The 21084-nt window shown below is 39.1% G+C and overlaps 1 protein-coding gene across 9 annotated transcripts in view; it reads left to right on the plus strand.

Moving 5' to 3' along the window:
• LOC115224716 (rap1 GTPase-activating protein 1) overlaps positions 1-18919 on the plus strand; it is a 364275-nt gene extending 345356 nt beyond the window's left edge. For 8 of the 9 annotated variants that reach the window (XM_036513712.1, XM_036513711.1, XM_029795580.2 and 5 more), the window contains 10 exons: positions 667-822; positions 2041-2112; positions 4304-4390; positions 4551-4787; positions 5858-5931; positions 8719-8817; positions 12836-12953; positions 13588-13690; positions 15384-15451; positions 16907-18919. In XM_036513712.1, the coding sequence (XP_036369605.1) occupies positions 667-822; positions 2041-2112; positions 4304-4390; positions 4551-4787; positions 5858-5931; positions 8719-8817; positions 12836-12953; positions 13588-13690; positions 15384-15451; positions 16907-17023 (1131 nt within the window). In that variant the 3' untranslated portion in view covers positions 17024-18919. The remainder of the gene's footprint in view (positions 1-666; positions 823-2040; positions 2113-4303; positions 4391-4550; positions 4788-5857; positions 5932-8718; positions 8818-12835; positions 12954-13587; positions 13691-15383; positions 15452-16906) is intronic. The other variant, XM_029795577.2, reaches the window with a different exon arrangement.
• The last annotated feature ends 2165 nt before the right edge of the window (positions 18920-21084 follow it).

The raw sequence follows: 21084 nt of genomic DNA on the forward strand, positions 1-21084 counted from the left end.
GGTGGTGAGCTGACAGAAACGTAAGCACTCCAGGCAAAATGCTTAGTGGTATGTTGTCTGCCGTTACGTTCTGAGTTCAAATTCCACTGAGGTTCACTTTGCCTTTCATCCTTTCGGGGTCAATTAAATAAGTACTAGTTACTTAATCCCTTTGTCTGTCCTTGTTTGTCCCCTCTTTTGTGGGCAAAAAAAAAAAAAATTTTTCGTGATGTTTCATACATAGTCGCTTATTAAATCCATTCAGTTGTTAAACATAAATAAATCTTGGAATCAAAGTGGTTTTTGATTTACTGTCAGCTGACTTTTGGCCAACCCTGTATCGTTTCTGTTGATTGTACAATTCTCTTCCCTCTCCAGCTCCATCGTTACATGTCCGTTAATCATTGCTCTGTTCTCTTCCCTCTCCAGCTCCATCGTTACATGTCTGTTAATTATTGCTCTGTTCTCTTCCCTCTCCAGCTCCATCGTTACATGTCTGTTAATCATTGCTCTGTTCTCTTCCCTCTCCAGCTCCATCGTTACATGTCCGTTAATCATTGCTCTGTTCTCTTCCCTCTCCAGCTCCATCGTTACATGTCTGTTAATTATTGCTCTGTTCTCTTCCCTCTCCAGCTCCATCATTACATGTCCGTTAATCATTGCTCTGTTCTCTTCTTCTCTTTACAGTTACAGAGGAAACGACACATCGGCAATGACATTGTAGCAATAATCTTTCAAGAGTCGAACACTCCATTTGTGCCTGGTGCCATTGCATCGCAATTCATCCATGCTTATATCGTCATTCAACCGATCAACCCAAACACAGATGACGTTAAATATAAGGTGAGATTTATATTCAAACACCATGTGCTCCTCGTTTAGGGAGTTGATGGTTTCATAGACAAAACGAAAGGGTCGTGATATTCGAATGCGGTTATCTATAGAGGGGCAGGTGTGGCTGTGTGGTAAGATGCTTGTTTCCCAACCATGTGGTTCTGGGTTCAGTCTTGCTGCGTGGCACCTTGGGTATGAGTCTTCTATTGTAGCCTTAGGCCAACCAGAGCCTTGTGAGTGGATTTGACTGATGGAAACTGAAAGAAGCCTGTCGTGTGTGTATGCGTGTGTTTGTCCCTCACCACTTGGTGTTGGTGTGTTTATGTCTTTGTAACTTAGCAGTTTGGCAAAAGAGGCTGATGGAAGTAGTAACACGCTTAAAATGTAAAATAGTACCGGGGTTGATTCATTCAACTAAAAATTCTTCAAGACATTGCCCCAGCATGGCCACAGTCTAATAACTGAAAAAAGTAGTTTTTGTTTGAATATCGCAGCACAAAAATACAGACAGACTCCAAACTATCTCCTCACATAATCTTATGGATTACACAGAGATAATCTTTGATTAACCCTTTCGTTACCGTATTTATTTTGAGAGGCTCTGTGTTTCTTTCAATTACTTTAAATATAACAAAGAATTTAGTAAAATAGCTTCGTTATCATTAAGCTAGTGTTAGGAACATAAATTGTGGCTAAGGTTTGGTGGCAGATTTTAATTCAGAACTTTTGGAAACAAGACATTTGTACTACAGAGCCAGAAGTGGTTTCAACCGGGTTGGTATCAAAAGGGTTAATTTGCAGATTTTGTTTCACTTGTTAGAAATAGCAGCCAAATTTTGTGCAAATTGAAGACACATTTGACTGACTGTCTTTAACCCTTTCGTTACTGTATTTATTTTGAGATGATCTGTGTTTTTATTTTAATTAATTTTAAATATAAAAAAGATTTTAGTAAAATAACTTCGTTATCATTAAGCTAGTGTTAGGGACATAAATTGTGATTAAGTGTGGTGGAAGATTTTAATTCAGAACAAGACATTTGTACTCAGAGCCAGAACCGGTTTCAGCCGGGTTGGGTTGGTAATGAAAGTGTCAAAGTACAACATAGCATGTATTGAGAAAATGTGTTAATGGCTACGAATTCTACTAATTACCTTCTTTAGTTTTCTCCTCCTCCTCCTCCTCACTACCATTAATCCTAATAACGATGGTTGTCTTTGTCAACAGGTTGCAGTGACTGCTCGTGATAATGTGCCGTCTTTTGGCCCTTCGTTGTCACAACCAGCTATCTTCAACAAGGTAAGTTATTTCAGTTACTCATTGACACTGCTCTGCCATAGCAATTGTGGCAAATATGTGCTCTTAGAACTTGGTCCCTGGAAGAGGGTTTGCCCTAGCTTCAGGTTGGTCAAAACCACTGGCTGGAAATCTCTGTCAGGGACATTCTTTTCGTATGTGGCTCACTTATCAACCACCTCACCAACAACAACACTGAACACCTTTTTGATCTCCATGTGTCTAACACACGTGGACACGCCTACAAAGTCAGAAAACAACACAGCTCCCATGACTTTCGGAAACATTTCTTCACGCTAAGAGTTGCTGAAGCATGGAACAAACTGCCTGCGTCAGTTGTTGACTGCCATGACACTGCATCCTTTAAGGCCCTCATGCTTTCCGAAATCCGCCGAAACTACACCTGATTATATATACACTTTAGATGAGTTGTAGTGCACCTGAGCACTGTACACAATTATTATTATTATTATTATTATTATAAGATGGCAGAATCATTAAGCACGCCAAACAAAATGCTTGGCAGTATTTCATCTGCCTTCATATTCTGAGTTCAAACTTCACTAAGGTTTACTCTTCCTTTCACCCTGTTAGGGTCGATAAAATAAGTACCAGTTGAGACCGGGGTCAATCTAATTGACTTACCCTCCCCCCGCCTCACCCCCAAAATTTCTGGCCTTGTGTCAATTTTGCAAATCAGTATCACCCCCTGATCCTTGTGTCAATTTTGCAAATCAGTATCACCCCCTGATCCTTGTGTCAATTTTGCAAATCAGTATCACCCCCTGATCCTTGTGTCAATTTTGCAAATCAGTATCACCCGCTGAACCTTGTGTACCTTTCATAGAATCCACCCTGTTTGTCACCCAGCTCAACACCATCCCACTGGTGCTTGGGTACCTTTAGCAGAGGCCACTTTATCGCAGACATTTAAGCTGGGTCTCTAATCTGCTGCCCTTCCTTATCTGATTTTCCCATTAACTTGAAAAGGGGAACATGGCTTCAAATTGAGAACGGGGTCTAGAAATGAAAAGGACATTGTCAACTGTATTCACCCAACTTCTCAGCTCAAGTCCTGCCAAGACCTTCTTTGCTTTTCCTCTTCCTGGGGTTATTAAATCAACTAACCCCTACCCACAAATCTGTGGCTTTCTTTCTACACTACAAATTGTTATCATTCTTATTAAGGTAGCATGCTGGGAGAGAAAGCTTAGCAGCATTTTGTCTATCTTCAGGTCCTGAGTTCAAATTCCACTGAGGTTGACTTTGCCTTTCATTCTTTCAGAGTTGATAAAATAAGTACCAGTTGAGTACTGGGGTCCGATGTAATCAACTTAACCCTTCACCCAAAACTGCTGGCCTTGTGCCAAAATTTGAAATTACTATTATTATTAATTCAAATTAAAATGTAACTCCACCTGTCTCCTTAGTTTTAATCTACTGATGTTACTTAGCTTCCTTAATTAGCTCTAATTAACTCTGTTGCTCAGTATGGTAAATCACTGAGCTACACTGTTCTCTGTTGACATTCCCTCTCACCAAAACGTCTGCTAGGTTTCAGTTTTCAAAGATGAGTGGAATTTAAAACAATTAAGGGTTACCTGCAGGAAAGGCATCCAGCTGTAAAACGAGGCTTCAATGCTATGCATTCACCTAACCCATGCTAGCAATGAAAAATAGATGTAAAATGAGAATACAACTTGTTGCTGAAACATGCTGTTTTTATTATGAAATAGTTTATTGCCTTCTCTGCGTCTCCCTCATAAGTCAGTTTGAAAACATTGATGGTCTTTTCATTAAACATCCTGGCAGGTGAGACAATCAGTGGAGGGATTTTGTTGGTCAAAAACACATTTATATTCTTTTGGCAGAAACGTTAGCACGCCGGGCGGAATGCTCAGCAGTATTTCGTCTGCCGCTACGTTCTGAGTTCAAATTCCGCTGAGGTCGACTTTGCCTTTCATCCTTTCGGGGTCGATAAATTAAGTACCAGTTACGCACTGGGGTCGATGTAATCGACTTAATCCGTTCGTCTGTCCTTGTTTCTCCCCTCTGTGTTTAGCCCCTTGTGGGTAGAAGAAAAAAATATTATTTGTTTCAGTCATTGGACTACGTCCACGCTGGAGCACCAACTATGATATATACACATTCAAATTTTACACATTGTTCTGAATTATCAATTTTTATCTTTCAGGGACCGGATTTTCGAGAATTTGTCCTCACAAAACTCATCAACGCTGAACTTGCTTGTTTCAACGCAGCCCAATTCGCTAAACTTGGGGTAAATTTGATTTTTTTTTTTTCCTGTCCTTTTTTTTTTATTTCACTATTTCAAACAATAATTAGTTTGTTCCTCTCTCTCTCTTGCCAACATTCACTTTCCACCCCAACATTAACCCTTATCTGTGCCCCTCACCAAAGATCTTCTTTTCCTCATTTAGGACCGAACTCGTGCTGCTTTGCTAGACTCACTGTATGATGACCTTGACAAGAGTAATGCCGAGATTTTTGGAGCTTCAGGATCGAAACAAGAAGGAATGAAATTGATAAACTCCTTCAAACGAGTGTTGAGCGGGAAGACCAGGACTCAGCCCCTTGATTCACGAGACAACAGGAAATCGAATGGTTTGCCTGCGCACTTGCCAACGGTTGGTGAAGATGAGAAAACCCCACCAGTGGTGAGTATGGACAACCATTATCATGTTTCCGATACTGCTATGAGTTGGACGCTTTGAAAGTAGATGGCCGTCTGGAGATTGTCTGTTGTGGCAGGGTTTGTCTTTTGCTGGATGCCCTTCCAAAGTGCCAATCACTTTACAGAGTGTGCTGGGTGCTTTGTGCATGCCACAGACCAAAATACCTTGTTGTGTTTAGTTACACCCCTTTCTGATTAGATCCCAACTTTGCCTCTCATTTATTTGGTGTGTGGTGGGGGTTATTAATTATCTGATTACTAAGTTGCACTTTGAAGAGTATTTGTTAATCAACTTGTAGAAGACATTGGATCTTGGGTTAAGGATATGAAGACTGTGTATGGAAGATCAGGGCAGCTGGAAGGAAAGCGTTGCATTGGTCTGGCCAATTTATCTGACCATTATTATAATTGGTGTAAACTCCACTAAAAATGTTCAGAAATCATAAATAAATTTGACAACAACTGGTGTAAGTCACAGGGTGCCCCCTGCTGCAAGGTCAATCATGGGGAAGTCACAGAGTTGTGTTTTTCCCAGAAAAAAAAAAGCATGACGTGTGTGTGTGCATATACAGGCTTCTCACAGTTTCCATCTACCAAATGCCTCTCTCCAGTAAATCCTTGCCCAGAACTGTATGAGGAGGAAGAAGAGATGAACTTCTTAATCTTCTAACTACATCTGGGCCAAATTATATATTTTTCATAAGAAAATTCCATCTTAACCCTTTCATTACTGTATTTATTTTGAGATGCTCTGTGTTTCTTTCAATTACTTTAAATATAACAAAGAATTTAGTAAAATAACTTTGTTACCATTCAGCTAGTGTTAGGAACATAAATTGTGACTAAGGTTTGATGGAAGATTTTAATTCAGAACTTATGAAAACAAGACATTTATACTACAGAGCCAGAGCCGGTTTCAGCCAGGTTGGTAACGAAAGGGTTAACACACTCAGAAGATGAGAAAGTACAAGAACCAAATTAAAATTTGTGGATGTTAAAACTTCAATTTCAATCATCGTTTATTTTTCTTTTTTTCTTTCTTCTTCCATCCAGGTCAAGAAATCCCCAACCAACTTCAACAGCCTAACTCGCAATTTCTCTGGAGGTTTTGACAAAAAGAACAAAATGTATGTTAAAACAGATTCTCTCTGAAGCATGCCCAAAATGTTATCCTCTTCTTCTTCTTCTCGGCACATAGCATCGGCAGCTGTTTACCTATCGGTCTTATTGCACTTTCTTCTACATCGGGTTCATGTTTTTATGCTTTGTCTCCTTTGAAATTATGTTTCTATAAACAGGGTTTGGATTGGTTTAGGGCAGTGGTTTGCAACCCTTTTATGTAAATTTGTTTTCCCATGGCCCCCTTTTAATATACTTTGAAATTATGTTTCTATAAACAGGGTTTGGATTGGTTTAGGGCAGTGGTTTGCAACCCTTTTATGTAAATTTGTTTTCCCATGGCCCCCTTTTAATATACTTTGAAATTATGTTTCTATAAACAGGGTTTGAATTGGTTTAGGGCAGTGGTTTGCAACCCTTTTATGTAAATTTGTTTTCCCATGGCCCCCTTTTAATATACTTTGAAATTATGTTTCTATAAACAGGGTTTGGATTGGTTTAGGGCAGTGGTTTGCAACCCTTTTATGTAAATTTGTTTTCCCATGGCCCCCTTTTAATATGCTTACTTTTATATATATCATCATCATTGTTTAACGTCCGTTTTCCATGCTGGCATGGGTTAGATGGTTTGACTGAGGTCTGGAGAGCCAGCGGCTGCACCAGGCTCCAGTCTGATCTGGCAGTGTTTCTACAGCTGGATGCCCTTCCTAATGCCAACCACTCTGAGAGTGTAGTGAGTGCTTTTTATGTGCCACTGACATATATATGTATATGAAATTTTGAATTTAGTTCATGTACCCCCAGTACTACCTTTGCAGACCACCAGGGTCCACAGACCACAGTTTGGGAACCACTGATTTAGGGGGTAAAAACAGGGGCAAGGAAAGAGTTTTAATGGCAGTGAAAGAAAATGTGGAGGAGACTAGTCGCAGTAGTGATGGGGAAGGGTTAGGGTAAGTAAATCTATTTATTGAATAGGGTCAGTTGTAAGTTGGGAACCCAATGAAATAGCAGCAGAGGGGTGGATGGAGAGGAGGAAAGGTGTAGGTCGGTAACGAGCAATTAGCTGTTAATTAGAATGAACAGCTTTAATATGAATGTGGTCTAGAATATGCAGATGTATGATAAACATTTTACCACAGATGTATAAACTTTTCAATAACATAGAACATAGGTTCTGTGATCTAATTTATAACATGGAACATGGTTATTTGAGGGCTGGCAACTGTCTTTTGCTGAAGTATTTTTGAACTGAAAATAATAATAAAACCCAGATTTCATATACAGGATTTGTTGTTTAAAATATCAGGGATTTTGATGCTTTATTCCTGTTTTTGTTCAAGAGATGATGGAGCAGTGAAGATAGGTTTATGTTGAGAGTTACTGTCAGGATTCCGGAACCGTTGTTGTACCATTGTTAAATCTTCGGTGTAAGATCTTTATAAAGGTCATGGCAAGAGTTGATGGGGTCCTATACTCTTTTACTTGTTTCAGTCATTTGACTGCGGCCATGCTGGAGCACCGCCTTTTTTTAGTCGAGCAAATCGACCCCGGGACTTATTCTATCGGTCTCTTTTGCCGAACCACTAAGTGACGGGGACGTAAACACACCAGCATCGGTTGTCAAGCGATGCTAGGGGGACAAACACAGACACACAAACATATATACGACGGGCTTCTTTCAGTTTCCGTCTACCAAATCCACTCACAAGGCATTGGTCGGCCCGGGGCTATAGCAGAAGACACTTACCCAAGATGTCACGCAGTGGGACTGAACCCGGAACCATGTGGTTGGTTAGCAAGCTACTTACCACACAGCCACTCCTGCGCCTATATTCCTATGTGAATAACTTAATAATTTTTATAATTGGCTTGTGTGTCCAGGTGGGAAGGAGGGAGCCTTCAGGGTTGGAAGGGGACTTGGAATATATTGAATTAATAAACTTTATAATTGCATGTGTTTTCTCAGGTGAATCAGCCAAATCTTGTGTATTTCTTTGATAATATATTATTACCTTTGTGACACGGAAGCCGTAAACTTCGTTATAAATTAAACAGTCGGACTTCATTTGCCTAAAATAGTTGCCATGACAATTCAAAAGAATAGGAAATAAGATAATCGCCATTAACAACGAACATCATTTCTTTATGTCTTTGAGATACCCCATTCTATTTAACCAATTACCTCTGTGTAATAGTCCTTCTCAATCTGAGTTGATAAAGGTCTACCGACCCCTTCATCACACAAGAAGAAGTCTTCATAAAACTTAGTCTTACTGCTGGCTTGCTTCTCAGTTGACCCCTATTAATTGCATCCCCTAATGTCAGTTTAGCTTTTCAGTAAATCTGAAACCCCAAATCTATTGCTTCTAAAACTCAAAACCCCATTTTTATTCTGAGTAGATCTTACTTTCTGATCCCCTTTCTCTCCCCGCCTCCCACCCACACCTGGAAGCATCCAGCTTTGTTTGTTCGCTTATAAATCAAATGCAATTAAAAGCATGAATTAATTAATGTAATATGGCACACAGTGTTGTAAACTAAAGCCCTGCCACCCCACAGATTTGCTAACCTCATATCTTCTTTAAACGGTTTTCCAGTCGTCTTCCAATGTCTCTCACTAATAAAATTAATTCTTGAGTTTTTTTTTTTTCTTTTCATTATAAAACCCTTCGTCATCTGACAGGAAAATATCTCCTATTTCTGAAGTGGGGGGGGGAATATCTTTAAAATAGTAAATTTTTAGGCAGAAGTGATTTTAACCAACTCTAATTGTTTTTATTCTAATTTGCTAGGAATCGAATCGATAGTCAGAGCAGCCAGTCAACGTATCGAACATGCAGTACTCCCCCAAGCCCACAGTCCAGTCCTAGCAGCTCAAACTCCACATCAAGGTATACACAGCCACATTAGTACAAAACATCAAACATTGTCTGACGTTTTTTAACAAACAGAAAATAATTGAAAAAAAAAAAAAACAACTGGTCTATCACACACACACACGTGTATGTTGAGCCTGTTACCTGACCTGCTAGAAGCAAAATAGATAAATAACATCTGCTCATCTTAACCCTAGATACACTGTGTCTGTGAAAAAAAAAAAAAGGCAGGATGGTCATGGATTGAAAGTCTTTGATTCCAGTTCTCACTGATCAGAATTCACATACAGCAAAACAATACATTAAAACTAATCTATACACACACACACACACATATACATACATACATATATATATATATGTATGTATGTACATACACACATTCATATATACATAGGCATACATACACACATATACACACATACAGACACACACACACAGGGTTGTCCAAAGCATTGAATCTAATGGCTCTTTGCTTTTTACTTTTTAATAATTTTCCATCAAATGGTTCTCTTATGGAATTTTTCTGACTGGATCAAAACTGTTCTCATGGCCCTGAGATTTGGGCCCTTACTTAATGAGCTCCCAGCAAGGGTTTCAACAATTTTGATCTTTCGAAGGTTTTGAGTCCATTGCCAGTCTGTAAAGTCAAAACAAATTTGGTTACAAAGAAAAAAAATATGTAATATAAATACAAAAAAAAAATAAACACACAAACCAAACATATACATACATATGCACATATGTGTGTAGAATAACAAATACAAAGGAAAATAAGGGAAAGTTTCTAACAATCCAAAGAGGAATGGTCGAAAGACCCTTGTTTTTCAGGCACAAAAGATCCATTTTCTGAAGGAAAGAAAGGTCTTTGTAGGTCCAGCCCCTTGAAAGCCGACTGCACCCTTCAAAAGATGGGCCTTTTGCACCCCAAATATATTGAGGTTTTACAACTTTCCTCATCTCCAATTTCATTTATTATCATACAATGCTTCAAACAAATCATAACACTTGTCTTATATACATGTGTATGTTAGGCCAATTATCTATGGATCTCGAGTTTTTGGGGCCACTCCGTATTCCATATATGTAAACTTCCCTGAGAAGGACCCGAAGGACCAAACACTTCATTCACGTCTGTTGTCTTAGTTTCTGTGATTTTCATTGGGATTGTTTCTTGTTGCACAGCTTGCACCCATAATCAATTTTAGGGATCTTTCTGCATAAATTCACGGAGCATGAAACTTGAGCTACACTTGCAGCCGGTTACCCGAGTCCACACTTCACTTTATCTTGACCCCCCACCCCAAGCATTCCTTCACAACAACACAGAAATATATTTACATGAATCATCTAATTCGTTTGTTCATAACAGTAAAGGATGTGAATGTAATTAAGGAAATGAATCTATATTACACATACGTACATACATACATACATATATATATATATATATATATATATATATAACAATGATAAATCTCAGGTACGTGTGTATCATGTGTTGAAGACGGGGAGGATGACTCCCCTTCACAAATACTGACAGGACACAGATAGTGTGTCTATAGCCAGCTGGAGGAGATATCTTCCTGGGGCTACAAACTACAGTAGCATCCACCCTCATGGGTTAGCCATATTCAAATGGCATATATGCATCACTATATATATATATATATATACACACACACACATACACATACAAAGTCCGGGGGGTTTAGTTCACGAGTGATCTCAACGATTAGGTGCACTCTCTATGATCAAGCACATTTCACCCATGACATCCTGTGAACACTACCAAAAGACTGTCCGGTGTGATTTGAAGGAGATTTCGTTGCCATTCATCGGACGATTTGTCTCCAGGCTTCTCTCTATCTTTGATTGTTTATAATTCAGAGGGACTCCCGGACTCCCAGGCAGGTTACCTTCACTGTGGCTTTAGAAACCTCAGTCACACACACACACACACACACACACAACATACAGGGTGACCAGAAGAAAATTTAGAAATGACACAGTGTGTGTGTGTGTGTGTTTGAACATATCGAAATGAATTGAAAGCAATTCTCTTTAATGACATCAAATCTTTAAAACTTGTTTCTTTTTTTATATATTTTCATGTCCTATGTTTGTTTGTTTTTATTTTATTAATTCCACCATTAAAATTATATCCTTTATCATCATCATCATCATCATCATCATTATAATAATGGCAGTAAGCTGGCAGAACCGTTAACATGCTGGGCAAAATGCTTGAAGTACCAGTGAAACACTGGGGTCAATGTAGTCAAATTTTAGGCCTTGTACCTATTGTAGAAAGGATTGTTATTATTGTTATTATTATTGTCTGGAACCTCAGTTTCACAACTCGTTAAAAATTGTTCCATCAAATTAGTTCTGTCTTTTCATTCATTTATCAGGCGCAGGAGTGGCTTGCTTACGAACCACATGGTTCCGGGTTCAGTCCCACTGCGTGGCATCTTGGGCAAGTGTCTTCTACTATAGCCTTGGGCTGACCAAAGCCTTGTGAGTGGAAACAGAAAGAAGCCCATCGTATATATATGTATGTGTGTCTGTGTTCCCCACAACATCGCTTGACAACCAATGCTGGTGTGTTTACGTCCCCGTAACTTAGCGGTTCGGTAAAAGAGACCAATAGAATAAGTACTAGGCTTACAAAAGAATAAGTCCTGGGGTCGATTTGCACGACTAAAGGCGGTGCTCCAGCATGGCCACAGTCAAATGACTGAAACAAGTAAAAGAGTAAAGAGTAAAACTAGTTTCTCTTCTTTGAAGCCAACTCGAATCTCATCTTCTTTTCCAGTACATTCCAAACATTTTTGGCTCTTTTAATCCTTTCTCTGAGTGAGTGGCCCCAAAAACTGCATCTTGTAAATGGGGTTTTGTCGATGGCCTTTCAGCTTCTTGGGTGTCCATTCTCTGCGTTGGTGCATTTTGTTTTGGAGATAACGGCTTCTGTTGTTTCTGGCATGGCTGAAGCTGCAATGCTTAGATGTTGGTTAACGATATCTTTCACATAATGTCAACGGACAAACCCTTTTCATGTTTGCTTGACCTGATTGAAATAACAGTCACGTTTCCTTCACAGCTATCTGAAAGACTGGATGGACACAGGTCCTCTCAGAGAAATATAACTCAATGGGGCAAGACAGCTTTGGGAAGGGCCCAGGGAGCTAGGTGGGGGTTACTTACAGGAGCTGTAAGGCAGCTTAGCAGGTAGTCACAGGCACCTCCTTGGTTCTGCTGACCCTGAGCCAATAAACCAGCTGAACCCAACCTCTTAGAGGTCCTGTTGTCAGGGCTGACATGGAGCTCGACAACAACATAATTAGTTGAATGGTGATTGTGTGGCTGCTATTGAAATTCTATGACTAGTTTGATGTCTGGGGACAGCCTTAGACACTGGTACGTAAGAAAGAGGATCCTTTAGTTGTTCCACACAGACGCCCTCTTTAGTAGCTTGGTAGCACACCAAGACACACCCTTGCCTGTGCTGATTGATGATGTAAAGCACAGGCAGCTATAAAAAAAACCTCTACTTAAAAACACAACAGAGAAGTCTGATTTTTTCTGTTGTTGTGAGACCCTTCGAAACCCTAACAGCATGGAAAAACATTTCAGTGACAATAAAGATCTTGTGCACATACACACACACACACAAATGCATATATATCTTTCACTGATGTAAATCAATGAAGGGTGTAATCTTTGAAAACAATTCTACATTTCAAATGATATCTTTTGAAGTAATTGCTCTGCCCCAAGATACAGGCACTTCCTTATCACTCTCAGCATCTGAAACACAATGACCCAGTAATTTAGCCCCTGGGAATCACATCATCACTGACTTCATCATCATCATCATTTTCTTCTTCTTTTATTTTCTTGCATGATATTGTTGTTTCATCGTTTGAAATTCCTAGTTTTCTGAAAGCCCCATTAAATAGCTTCAGGTCCGTCTTACTTGTTGATTCATATAAACTCCTTTCACACTCCCCTCTGTTTCTCTTCGTTGCAGGTTACGGCACAACAGCTCACAGTTGTCCCCCTCAAACTCTGAAAGTAGTTTTAACAGTATGGAAGACTACACAGTACAACAGACCAGCCAAGACCACGAAGACAGTGACACAGGCCTGGTTAGTATAGCCTCTCTCCACACCCTCCTTTAGCCTTCGGCCATGCCATGGTGCCATCTTTGGACAGCACTGGTCATTTACTCCAACATTACACAGCCTTTAAAAAGAAAATATTTCATCAACGAAAAATTCACTTTCACATCATATAACAAGCCAGCAGGCCATAAAATTTGCCAGGAACCACCAAAACATTGCTACGGTCCATCTGGACTAGGTTGTATATCATTGTGACCATTTAATGTCCACTTTCCATGGGTTGACAAGCCAGAGGCCTGCACCATGCTCCAAAAGCCTGCTCTGGTACAATTTCTATGGCTGGTTGCCTTTACCAAATACCTGATACCATTCTGAGTCTGGTATTTTATCTTATGAAACCAATAAAGTTCTGTTAACCATTTAGCATTCTGATTACTCTGTCAAATATAATGCTTATCTGTTCACGTTTTCTATTAATCCTGGATTATCTCCTAGCTTCAAGACTTCAATTGATGTGCTAGTTTACTTTTAGAACGTAAAGTAGGTAGAATATCTGGGCTGGACACGGTCAGTTTAAATGCTAAGGGGTCAAACAACGAAGGAAGTCCATGATTTGTTTTTGTATAAAGTTAAAAAGCTAAATATTTTTACTTTGTAGGAAAGTATGTCTTCTGTTGGCACCCCCTACACTACTATGAAGAATTCCTTGTCAAACAGTTTCAGCGAAGATGGAGCCAGTGTGTCAATTCCAGAGTCAGAAGGTAATATTCCTTACTTTTACTCATTTTATCATCTTACCTGAGGAACCTTACAACATTTCTTTATCACATTGACATCGTACATTATGATTTTATCCAACATGTTTCCCTCTCTGATTCACACACTTATTGCAGGGGTCCTTCAGTTTTTTTAGGCCTTGTAAAAGAACTCGAAAGATTGGACCTCTAACCAGACCTTTCAGAATACCCTTAAAGCCAGGAAATTATCAGCAGCCCCTCATATAAAGGGGTGCTGGAAAGTTCCTGGTTTGGGGTTAAAGAATATACAAGAGGATCACTTAATTATGATTTTATTCAACATATTCCCATCTCACTTATCGCAGTGGTCCTTCAGTTTTTCTAAGCCCTGTAAAAGAACTTGGAAAGTTGGGCCTCCAACCAGGCCTTTTGCAATACCCTTAAAGCCAGGGGCTTTTCAGCATCCCCTCATATATATAAATATACCGTCAGTGAAACTTATGGCAATGTGAGATGTTGATTAGTCTCCCTTGCAACAATGTTCCAAATGCTGTGGTCCATGGGATTTGACTCTGGAAAGATTAAAAGCCACAAGATTAGTGTCACAGGATTTTAAAGATTGTCTGATGTTCATTCTTGAGTTATGTGGGCTTTGAGGAAAGGTGTTGAGTTTTGTTGAAATGTTTACGGCTTTCCATTGTATATTTCATCCATTCAGGGCTTAACCATCTCCAGCGCTTCAATATATCAATTCTAAGACCCTGAGAAAAGAACATACACTGGAATGACATGGCCTTCATTACCCACCATTCCTAAAACCTTTCACAATTGCTGGAAACTGGGTGTGCAGCATTCTGCAGACATCACAAGGATCTGCATATAACAATTTGTTAGAATTTTTATCTTGGATAAAGAACCAAAGTATGCCACATTTGCAAGAAAGTTCTTAGCTTTCTTAAATAACCCCTTGGCATGGATCAAACACTTTCCCCATGGCTTCACCTCAGCAGGTTTTCTGAGGCAGTCTTTGACAACAACATATCTATTTGTCACCCAAACAGACACATTTGCACCACCAGATACTCCTGAACCACTTGTTGAGTATCCCATCCACAAGGGATCAATGCCAGATGGGTTGAAACAGTCGTAGTGGTTAATAAAAATCCTCATATATTCCATGTCTCTTTTACCATACACACATATATATATCATATATATTCACAGATAGTTAGGGGGAAGGTCCCGGGTGGTTCCTCCTGAAGCATAGCTACTGATTCCGTTACCATAGTTACTTTGTATGTAAACTGAAACACATTAAAATTGAGGATTATGGAAATATTTGCAAATAAAACTGGGAGAATGGAAATATTGCCAAAGTATTTCCATTTTCTTATATATATATATACACACATGTACATATATACATCTACATATATGTATATACATATATACACATATGCATATATACACATATGCATATACATATATACACATGCATATATATGTACATACACATATATACACACACACACACACACACACATATATGTGTATATACATATATATATTATTCGTTGTTATATATATATATGTATATACATATATATATATTATTCGTTGTTATAATATATATATATACACACACACACACACACATATATACACATACATAGTCTATCAGGGACTCCATCACTTTTACGTTCTCTTTCTTCTGCAGTGGAATCACTTAAAGTAGAAATCCAGAAATTGAAACGAGAGAAGAGTGAACTCCAGTCACAAAGTCAAGTAAGTTTACCACTTGTTGTTGTTGTTGTTTAAACCTTGATCAAACAGATTTATTATGACATTCCAACCATGACACACCCTCCATCGTTTCAGAAATATCTAAGACGATCTGACGTTATATTTTCATATTTAAGAAAGTAGGAAGATTTCAAACCATAGTTGTTATTTCTAGCATCTCCTGCACTCTCTCTGTTCTGGGATTGATTGTAATCCAATCCACTGGCCTTCACCCCCAAAATTTCAGGATTTGTGCCTATAAAAGTAACGCATATTATTATTGTTGTTGTTGGGGCAGTGAGCTGGCAGAATGGTTAGCACACTGGGCAACGTGATGGGCTGCATTCCGTTCATCTTTATGTTAGTTCAAATCCTGCAGGAGTCAATATTATTCATTTACCCCTCCTCCCAAATTTCAGGCACTGTGGAAAATGGACGTTAAATAATAATAATAATTGGCACGTAAAAAGCACCATCCGATTGTGGCCTGGCTCCCGTGCCAATGGCACATAAAAAGCACCATCTGATCATGGCCATTTGCCAGCCTCGTCTGGCACGTAAAAAGCACCCTCTACACTCGCGGAGTGGTTGGCATTAGGAAGGGCATCCAGCCGTAGAAACACTGCCAGATCTGACTGGGCCTGACGAAGCCTTCCAGCTTCACAGACCCCAGTTGAACCATCCAACCCATGCTAGCATGGAAAGCGGACGCTAAACGAAGATGAAATGAATGAATGTGTCTGAAATTTTGGGGAAGGAGTAAGTCTATAGTTGAAACAGTTATTATTATTATTATTAAAATAAATTATTATTAAGGCTGCAAGCTGGCAGAGTCGTTAGGACATCTGGAAAAATGCTTAGCAGCATTTTATCCATCCTTACATTCTGAGTTCAAATTCCACCGAGGGCAACTTTGCCTTTCATCCTTTTGGGATTGTTAAAATAAGTACTAGGTGTGTACTAAGGTCGATGTAATCAACTAGTCCCCTCCCCCAAAATTTCAGGCCTTGTGCCTTTAGTAGAAAGGATTATCATTATATATATATAAATATATATATAAATATCATTATATATATATAAATGGCGGTGCCCCAGCATGGCCACAGCTCATGAGCTGAAACTAGAATCAATCAATCAATATATATATATATATAAGCAATAATAAATCTCTGAAGGAGCTGCAAACAGTAGCAGCATGACATCGTGAAGTATATTTGCCACCTGAATGTGGCTGACCCTTAAGGGGACGAGCCCCAGGAAGTCATCTGTGCCCGATCAGTATTTGTGAAGGGAAATCATCGTTCCCTTCTCTACAGTAGCATCGTCCCATACGGGTCTCACCACTCAGTCTCACCACATACATAATAAAGGTACACCTACCTGTGTGTTTGTAGCGTTAATGAACTTTGCTCCAATCAGTGTCTTCACTGACCACTTTCCTCTCTTCTCTCGTTCCAGGCTCACCTCAGAGAAAACCGGCAACTCAAAGACCACGAGAAGAAATTACTAAACGAAATCTCAGCACTAAAACGAAAATGTCCCATTATCGATTCAAGTACTGAAGCTACAGTTTGAATGAAACCTTTCCCCCTTTTTTTAGTCTCTTTCGCTTCCCCCTCATTCGCTGCTCTCTTTCTCTCTTCTCTGTGCAATACATCCCCCAGTGGAACCACAATCACTCCACCCTGACTCTTTCACCACAGCTGTTGATTTCGTTGTTATAATAACTCAACATCATTGTGTTTCTAATGAACAACATCATCACCGCAACATCAAACTCAGTTGAATTGTTTTAGTTTTGTGGGGTTTTAATCAGAGATTTCTTCTTTACAAGAGAATTTTTTTAAAAATGTACATACCTGCAGAGACTCCTTACACTTCCAGGTCTGCTACGTGCATACTTTTTCAAATATCTGATTTGTGTATATATAATAATAAAAAAAAGGGCCATGTCTCTCTCTCTCTCTAATTTTAACATTTATTTAAGTGTAATACTGAGTGGGGGGGGTGAAGGGAGAAATCTTTAAAATCATTTTTAGTTTTCTTCCCCCAACAAAGACGTTCCTAGTTTCTGTAAAATGTCTTACAATGAAGCTTCCGTTTCTGTGTAGGGGCCACACACACACACACACACACTTATAATTATAATAAATGTGTTAATTATAATCTAGAATGTTGGCTAATACATCTTATTCCCAGAGTCTCATCTCGTTAACCAATTAAGTGATATAGTGGGGGGCGGGGGGGGGGAGCAGGGAAAAGAGCAAAATGTATTATTTTTTTTTCCTGTATTTATTTAATTTCTTTCTTTCTCCCCCCTCCCCCCAGCCCCACCCCCTCCACATCCCATTCTTACAAAAATTATGTTATTAAATCAAGTCCCACTTGATTCGTCCATTGCTTTCCAAAGCAGCCAATCACAGCCATTCACACAAGTGTCGGTAAATGTGGCCAGCTGTAGCATCCGCTCAGATGATACGGCTTCAAGGGAATCTAACCTCCCCTCCTCCCCTCCCCACTGCTGTATATAATTAATTTGTCTCGTCGATTTGATTACCCATTTCAACTGTAATTAGACTATAATTATTTTAATTTTGCTGTTGTTTCCGATTTCCAAATGGTGCTGTATATGTCGTTTACCTTCTTCTTCTAATTCTGCTGTCATTTGCACCCCAAAAACCCTTTCAATATAGTCCTTTCCCTTTTCTTTACACTTTTACACTCCAACACAATTTTAATGGAAGCAACCACTTTACACTTTCCGCCATTTTTTGTAAATAACCAAGGAAAGCTTATTTCATAGACCCTGACTATTTTACACAGTCCGCCCCTTTCTCTAATCTCTCTGGGTTCACAGTGTTCTAGATATTGAAACCCCTCTTATTACATTCACTCTTGCCACAGCAATGAGCAGGTGTTGCATTCACAAACGCAACTCGTTAAACAAGGTTAATTAAACAGAAAAACACAGCAAAACCAGCCACATCCGATTCTATTTTATATTGGCTGATCTTAGTTCCATTCTCTTTCCTCCAGATAAAATGATATTTTTCTATATTCCATTCTTGATACAAGACCATAGTTATAATTCCTTACCAAATAGTCTTCCCCCACTCACCATTCTTTAACAGGGGTGCATTTTGGGCGGGAGCGGAATATTCTCACATCTAACCTTTCAACACATCCAACCCATTCTCCCCTTTTCTTCTTCATTCTGAATATGGAATATTTTTTCAAACAATTCTCTTCTCCTCCTCCATCAACTCTAAGATAGAATAAGACAAATCTTTTTTCTAAAATAATAATCACAAAATACAAATTTTTAATCAGAGAAAGGACAAAAACTTTAAAAAAAAAAAAATACAACCAAAACAAATGTAATAAAATAATGAAATTTTCAGGTAAATTATTCTTCTTGCTATTTTGTCTGTCCATCTGTATATATGTGAATAAATCTTTAACTCAAACACATCCCACTGGTCTTCGTGTTTTCATTCCTTTATCTTTTGCAACACTCATTCAGTTGTGGTTTAAGTGCAGGAAAGGCAGACAACTGGAAGAAATGTTAGCATCCTGGGCGAAATGCTTAGCGGTATTTCATCTGCATTACGTTGTGAGTTCAAATTTCCCCGAGGTCGACTTTGCCTTTCATCCTTTCAGGGTCGATAAATTAAGTACCAGTTACGCACTGGGTCGATGTTATTGACTTAATACCTATGTCTGTCCTTGTTTGTCCCTTCTGTGTTTAGCCCCTTGTGGGTAATAAAGAAATAGGTATTTTGTCTGCTGCTATGTTCTGAATTCAAATTCCCCCGAGGTCAACTTTTCCTTTCATCCTTTCAGGGTCAATTAAATAAGTACCAGTAATGCACTGGGGTCGATATACTCGACTTAATCCGTTTGCCTGTCCTTGTTTGTCCTCTCTGTGTTTAGCCCCTTGTGTGTAGTAAAGAAATAGGTATAAGTGCAGGCATGTCTATATGCAAAGAAGGATTGCTTCCCAACCACATGGTTCTGGGTTCAGTCCCACTGTGTGGCATCTTGGACAAATATCTTCAAATATGTCTTTGCATTATATTGTGGAATACATATTTCATATATTATACATAATGTATATTATAATAATAACATAATATGCTTGTATATGTATATATGCAACATGCATATAATATATAAATATGTATATAACATACATATACTATATATATACATCTGCGATGCAAATGATCATCACCATCATCGTTATTTAATTGTCCGCTTTCCATGCTGGCATGGGTTGGACAGTTTGACTGTGGTCAGGAGAGCCAGCAGCTGCACCAGGCTCCAATTTGGTCTGGCAGAGTTTCTACAGCTGGATGCCCTTCCTAATGCCAACCACTCCGTCAGTGTAGTGGGTGCTTTTTATGTGCCGTCGGTACAGGAGCCAGTCAGAGGGTACTGGCATTGACCACAATCAGTTGGTGCCTTTTACGTGCCACCGGTATGGGAACCAGTCAGGTGGACCAGGCATTGACCATGTGTGGATGGTGCTTTTTACATGCCCCCAGCACGGGAGACAGTCTGGGGGTACTGACATCGGCCACGTTCAATTGGTGCTTTTTATGTGCCATTTTATGGTTTGTAATACTAACTTCAGGAAACCTGCCAGCCACCTATTCACCAACCAATTTGGTGGACACACTAGTCAAATTGATTACATCCTCACCAAGAAACAGGAAAGATGGTTACTTATGAATGCCAAAACCTTCCCAAGTGAAGAATGCACTCCACAACACAGGTTAGTAGTTAGCAACCTCAGGATCAGGGCTAAATGGATGCCCAGAAGACAACCAGCATGGAGAAGAAGGGTCTGGAAGCTTAAGGATCCTGCAGAGGGACAGAGATTTAGAGACATGTTGCTTGAAGCTTTTGACGAAATAGAAGTGGGATATAGCATCACATGGAAGACAACTGGAGGTTTCTACAGGACAACCAGTTGAGGGTAGAGCAATTTTTAAGCAACCATGCTTCTCTTATGTCATATAATATAGCATATATTCCCTAATTAGTTTTGTTTACAGTTAATGCAACGCTACTTATTATGTTTCCTATTTAGAAATATACAAAATTATTTGTCTTTTAAAGTAAGGATGTATATAATGATAAAACCGTCACTTATAACTTAAGTGTCATCTCTCTCTCTTTCGGAGAGGCACTGAGCAGCTACATACACACATGGCAGTAACTTCTGCCTGCCGAATTCAATCGCAAAGCTCCGGTCGGCTCGGGGCTATAGTGGAAGACACCTACTCAAAGTGCCACGCAGTGGGACTGAACCCGAAACCATGTAGCGAGGAAACAAGCTCCCTAACCACACAGCCATGCCCATTATACGCAAATCCGAACTACAGTTATATAAACACCATATATAGAGAGAGAAATATACTTTCTAGAACGCTAACGAACATTAGCGAGAATGTTAAATATGATTTTCGTGTTCATTTAACCGCTATAAGAAAATACAATTCAATAATTACAGAAATACATTTTATACATAGATGAAGAACGTGAAGAAAGAGAAAACAATTTCTTAATTAATTTTTATAACATTTTATATTATTTACAGGTGAAAGAAAGATAAAATTCATTGTAGAGAA

The sequence above is a fragment of the Octopus sinensis genome, linkage group LG26 (genome assembly GCF_006345805.1).
Source record: "Octopus sinensis linkage group LG26, ASM634580v1, whole genome shotgun sequence".
Classification (NCBI taxonomy): domain Eukaryota; kingdom Metazoa; phylum Mollusca; class Cephalopoda; order Octopoda; family Octopodidae; genus Octopus; species Octopus sinensis.